Source organism: Phalaenopsis equestris, unplaced genomic scaffold (assembly GCF_001263595.1).
Source record: "Phalaenopsis equestris unplaced genomic scaffold, ASM126359v1 Scaffold000877, whole genome shotgun sequence".
NCBI classification, from domain to species: Eukaryota; Viridiplantae; Streptophyta; class Magnoliopsida; order Asparagales; family Orchidaceae; genus Phalaenopsis; species Phalaenopsis equestris.
The window spans coordinates 678,866-684,563 of record NW_018165317.1 but is presented as its reverse complement, the minus strand read 5'-3'; the positions used below and the strand labels follow the sequence as shown (position 1 = coordinate 684,563).

At 34.5% G+C, this 5,698-nt stretch overlaps 1 protein-coding gene across 2 annotated transcripts; it reads left to right on the top strand.

Annotated features, from left to right (window-relative positions):
• Nucleotides 1–804: 804 nt before the first annotated feature.
• LOC110032050 (probable alpha-1,6-mannosyltransferase MNN10) lies at nucleotides 805–5,471 on the top strand. Of its 2 annotated transcripts, XM_020735561.1 has the most exons (5): nucleotides 805–1,362; nucleotides 1,458–1,490; nucleotides 1,583–1,673; nucleotides 4,290–4,550; nucleotides 5,119–5,471. In XM_020735561.1, exons 1-5 carry the CDS (start codon nucleotides 904–906, stop codon nucleotides 5,262–5,264), a joined length of 990 nt encoding a protein of 329 aa, XP_020591220.1. In that variant the 5' UTR covers nucleotides 805–903; the 3' UTR covers nucleotides 5,265–5,471. The 2 variants fall into 2 exon arrangements, with proteins under 2 accessions (XP_020591220.1, XP_020591221.1); XM_020735562.1 differs by lacking the exon at nucleotides 4,290–4,550.
• The last annotated feature ends 227 nt before the right edge of the window (nucleotides 5,472–5,698 follow it).

Here is a 5,698-nt window from a genome sequence, read left to right as displayed (position 1 = left end):
GCTTCATCTAGTCCAAAAATTTTATATAAACCAATAAGCATGAAGACATAACATATACATAAAATTAGAATATCTCATAACATAATAGGATTTGCATCTCTTGTACATTAAATCATAGTTTACAATGCTTATAAGATCCCACCAAATCCATTTCCTTGCTTTCCAATGAGCCTTGTAAAATTTTTCAAGTATATAATAATACGTGCCAAATATAAGTTTTTGCTATATCTAATTTATTAAATATGGGTGCTTTTACATAAATAAATAAAAAATGGAAATAAGAAGAAAAATATAATCAATAATGAAGATATATTACAATAAAAAGAGAAAAAAAAAATCAAAATTTCAATTTAGATAATCTCCTTTAATAATACTTCACGTCAACTGATACGACATCAATAAATTTACATCATCTGATATGAATCTCGAGGTATTACATAGATCTCAGACAAATTTTTTAGTAAAAAATATTCAAACTTTTATTACAAGTCATTCAGAACTTTGGTTTCAGTAAACTTAAAGTCAAACTGAAAGACCTGACAAAACAGACCCAATGACACAAAAATTGGTTGAATTTGAGTTGAATCAAGTCCACATCACATACATGACGCCCAAAATAACTTGTGCGAGAACATATTAAACACCCACTTTCATTGATTTTTCAAATCTCACTCAAATATCAAAGGTGGTCATAAAACCCCTACTCATATATATTTTTTTATTTTTATCAAATTCACAAAAATCACATAAATATTTGATTTGTAAATATCAATTATCAGGTGCTCTGTATGTAATTATGCTCATTAAATATTTGAAGAGCCGCCAAATGACGAATGGCCAAAGGTCTACCAGAAGAACAGGTCATTTCCACTTCAGCTCCTTCTAAGCCCTAATCCAGCACTGATGGGTCACCGGCGACTGCGAACTACGCCACCATGTCTCCTCCGGCGCCGCCTCCCATTCCTTCTCCTCGCCCTCTTTTCTACCTTTATTTTTCTAGCTTCCTTCCACATCTGTGCATCCGCACTCCGTTGCGCCAACGAGCTTGGCCGGAGATGCCTTCCGAACTCATCGGCCGCCGATATATCCACATCGGCGACCAATCGGACACTGAAGATTGCTATGGTGAGCTTATCGGAGGAGGAGAGCGGTGATGGCGAGCGACGACGGTCGCGCCGGCGATCGTTCCGCGGCGTGATGGCGGCGGTGGGTGGAAACAAGCGGGCCTATGCGGCGCGGATGGGGTACGAGTTCATCGATGCACATTATGCTGTTGATCGTAGCCGTCCGCCGAGCTGGAGCAAGATCCTTGCCGTCCGTTCTCAGATCAAGAGTCACGATTGGGTTTTCTGGAACGATGCCGTAAGCTCCACGTTTCCTTGCTTCTCTGCTACTCTCCATTTTGAAAATTTTTTTTTTGTTTTTTTGTTTTTTGGTAATTTTATATATTTCATCAGGACACAGTGGTGACCAACCCGGATATTTCCCTGGTAATTTTAGGGTTTTATTTTATTTATTTTATTATTATTTTTTTTTAAATGAAAATTTGTTTATTTTGATGATTTTTTGTACTTCGCATTAGGAGAACATTCTTCGGGCGGTAATTGGACATGCTGATTTCGAGAGTTCTCCCGATTTTGTGGCGACAGAGGATGTTAACGGGATAAACGCAGGTAATTTCTTGCTTTTATTTTTACTTTATAAATTTATGACCTTTCAAATTTCTATTTTAGCAAATTTATAATCAAACCGAACAACATAATGAGATAAATCTAATGATGATAAAAGTAGTTGCATTCGAGTTTAAATGAGCCAACATCAAGAATTTCATGTATAGTTGAAAATTTTAGATATTAATTGGAGCACTAAATGTTCTCCAAATCTCGCATGCGCATGAATAAATTGAGTTTATTTTCAAGATGAATTTGATGAGCCTGAGATTGCTTAGTTTGGATAACATTAATGTTCTCAGATGCTCGAAAATATCTTGTGATCAATGATATTTCTTAGTCTTCTGATGTAGGAATTGAATTGTTCGTATGTAAATCTTCCTACACAATAGAAGATCCATTAGTCATGAGGCGGCATAAGTGATAAATGAACTCAATCTATGATTTAGAAGAGAAGTAGGCACTATCTTTTTAAATTGTGGCTCGATTTGCATATTTGGAGAAAAATCTCGCAATTATGTCAAAATATAATAATAATAATGTTTAGGGGTTTTTACTTAGGGAGGCTCTTAAATAGTCTTATTTACTTTCAAAGTTTAAATTTATGCATGAAGGTCACTATTATGATTCTTGTCTGCCTACATCTCCTTCGCCGCATGCACAACTGTGGTTCGCGTACCAGCTCAAATCGCAGAAGAAGGCGTATGTGAGCTCAAATCGCTTCTTCACGAGCTTACTCGCAAACTATTTTGGATCCCATCGAAGCCCTTCTTATAATTCTTTCCGGCAATGAAATGGTGATCCGACAACATTCTCATCCTCTTCCTCGCCCGTCTTCCTCCTCCCTTACTCTCTCACACCCTCGCTTGGCCCCATATTCTCTACCTCCTTGCTTGCGCCGACTCCCTTATCACAGCCACCGCAGCTTCCTGCAAGGCCACCATCATCTGGAGCGATATCGCCTCCGAAATCTAACCAAAACTCTCTAACTCATCAGTGCGCTTCTGTCTTTTCTTCGTCACTGCGGTCATCAGGCGCTTGCGCTCTCCACCGAAAGAAGTCTCACTTCGAAACTCATGCATGATTATTGGCAGGGGAAGAGAGACGGTGGGGCGGGCTGGGTCGGGCTCGCTACGCTTGGTTTTGACGGCGGAGAGATTGCTGAGAATGAGGTGCGGAGGAAGGGGAGGAGGCGACAACAAGGAGGAATTACGGGGTGGGAAGCCAACTAAGAAGGGCGGCTTCGAGATGGAGGGCAAGAGAGCAGTGGCGGAGGGAGTCAGATGGCTGGAGGAACGACGTCCTAACAGTGACCTTGATGCGTAAATTTAATTTTTGGAAGCAAATAATATTATTTAAAAGCCTCATATGTAAAAATCCCTACTGTTTATTTATTTGATTATTAACAAGAGGTTTTTCAATCTCCGCAGTAGCTCAATAGAGACTTAATTATTGATTATGGATCTCCTTGTTAAGTTTAACTGTCATCATAATAGTAGTCCTAAACCAAGTTAACACAATGATTACTTTTTAAATGTATTGAGATGCATGAAATTCTAGAATTAATATATATTTTTTAGCCTTTATAGTTTGAATAATTTATGATAATTTGAAAAATCATTATGATAATATTGTTTAGGATTCAAATGGAAAGAGATTGATTTTATGTATGGTCATTATAAGATCTTTATAAAAAAATGTTGTGAAAATCATACCGGACATTGAATCAGAAGAAGCAAATTTTCAAGGTTTAATGGTTCAATCGAGATTCAATCGAGATTGAACCGACTAAAACCGACTAACATAATAAATATTTAAATTATTTTAATATAATTTAAATAATAGAATAATGATATATTAATATAATTTTTATTGATTCAACAAATAATATTTTAATTCGAAATTATTTTTTAATATTGTGAACAATATTCTAAATAAAAAAATTTAAAGCATGATTTTTTATCTTTCTTGAATCTAAATATATTATGTATGACCAACCGATCAAAATCAAAATGCTAAAATTGAATAATATTTGAACCGGAAATTCTTAAAAACAATTCTAGTTCTTTTTTTTTTCCATTTCAATCTAGGTTCTGACCGGTTCAATCCCGGTTCTATTCAGAAACAATTCTGCGATTGAACCGAATCGGTTGAATGACCGATTCACTAGTCGAATCGGCCGATCAGGTTCAGTTTTTAAAATCATGATATTAATGACGTATTTTTTATGAGGAACTCTATCATCACACAAATATTAATAGGTATCAATGCAACAAAATTTGCATTTCTTGAAGTTAATTTATATCTATGAGGCTAAATATTGCTGTAGTCCTAGTTGAAATCCGACTCAAAGAAATTAAGCGACTCATCATAATGTGATTTATTATGATTATAGTTGTCCTATTAATAAGAGTAAGAAGTGTGATCATATTCGTAATCAAGATAGTCAGATGTATGATAGTTTTAGGATTGTGATATGAATTTTATTTAAATTTAAAATAACATTAAAAAAATTTTACATCTAATTCAAGCTAAAAATTATCATAGCATCAAGAACATTGCTTAGGGGTGTCTGTGGTTATTGATTTTGAATCCTTCATTTCATTTCTATCCCTTCAGGGGTTTTCTTCGTACGACGTTCTAAATGGAGCGAAAACTTTCTCGAAACATGGTGGAACCAAACATCCTTTGTGCAATTTGGATCGACGAAGAGCGGCGATAACGACGCCTTAAAGTTTCTGATTGGAAACCTATCATCTCAGGAACTGAGAAATCATGTTCGAATATCACCGATGCAGTGTCTTTTCAACTCGTATCCTTGGCACCCATCTTGGAAATCTGTATATCAACTCATCTTCTCATCAGGAGCTGTATGGAGAGGTTTTTTTCTCGCCCTCGTAGGCTAAGGATCTATTTGGGGCAGCTTTTTGGTTATTTTATGTTTTGGGGGCATTTACATTCATTCCACTAAATTCTTGTTTATTGACATATTTAACACATAAATTTTTACTTTTTTACATTTATACCGCCTAAATCTTTCGCATCACATAAAAGATATCATTATTTTAAATTTTAAAGAGTGAATTACATCTTTTAATGCATAGATAAGATGACATATATATGTAAACATTAAAGTTTAAATGTTAGATATGTAAATAAATAGGAATTAAGCGGTATGTATGTAAATCTTCTTTATTTTTAAGTTCATTGTCATGTCACTACTATATTTCTAGAAACTAATGAGGTGAGAAGCAATTTACTTACAACTATAAAATATATGCGCGAACTTTCTTAAAAGTAATTATCTCTTTTAAAAAAGTTGCTTTCTTCACAATAGTTTAAATTGCTATTTTTGCAACTCTAGCCGCCCCAAACGGATCCTAAGTTCGTGATTTTTTTGGTGCTGAGTTAAATTTTTATGATCATTTAACTTGTTGATGGATAACAGGAGTATATTCCAGGGGAGATTTCATGGTGCATTTAGCAGGTTTAGATGATAAGAAGGAATGGGCTGCTAGGATTGTCCAAGAGGTTGAATCTGAGAGGAGAGATTATGTCTATTTAGCAAGGCAGAGGCCTCTCCATACTCTTTAGATATTCAAATTTTATATTGGAATGTATACGTTTCTATAGGCTTAGGGGCTGTTTGGTAAGGGGATTTAGGAAATTCTGTAAATTTGGATTCAGTAAATCAGGGATAGTTATTGTCTTCAATTTTTGAGTTTTATATAGTTCTAATACAGGATTGTGGGTAGAGTGTATGTAACAGAGATTAATGTTTGCCTGAATACTTTTTATAGTTTTAATACATAGTTTAATTGATTTACCAAATTTGAGCTTATGAACTATGAAAGCATGAGGATTAATTTATCTTATATGATATTTTTATAATTTCTCTTATTTATTTTTGCTTTTCTTACCCTTAACTTTGGTGGTATTAGAATTGATGATTTAAGTAGCTTCTATTGCTATAATTATAATTTGTTTTGATAAATTCTATTATATAATAAACTCAGTAAGTATTATTA

Excerpts from the sequence above, each read along its gene's own strand:
- LOC110032050 (XM_020735561.1), top strand. The coding sequence starts at position 904 with ATGGGTCACCGGCGACTGCGAACTACGCCACCATGTCTCCTCCGGCGC. Across the intron at positions 1,363-1,457 it reads GGGTTTTCTGGAACGATGCC|GACACAGTGGTGACCAACCC; the intron begins GTAAGCTCCACG and ends ATATTTCATCAG. Across the intron at positions 1,491-1,582 it reads CCAACCCGGATATTTCCCTG|GAGAACATTCTTCGGGCGGT; the intron begins GTAATTTTAGGG and ends ACTTCGCATTAG.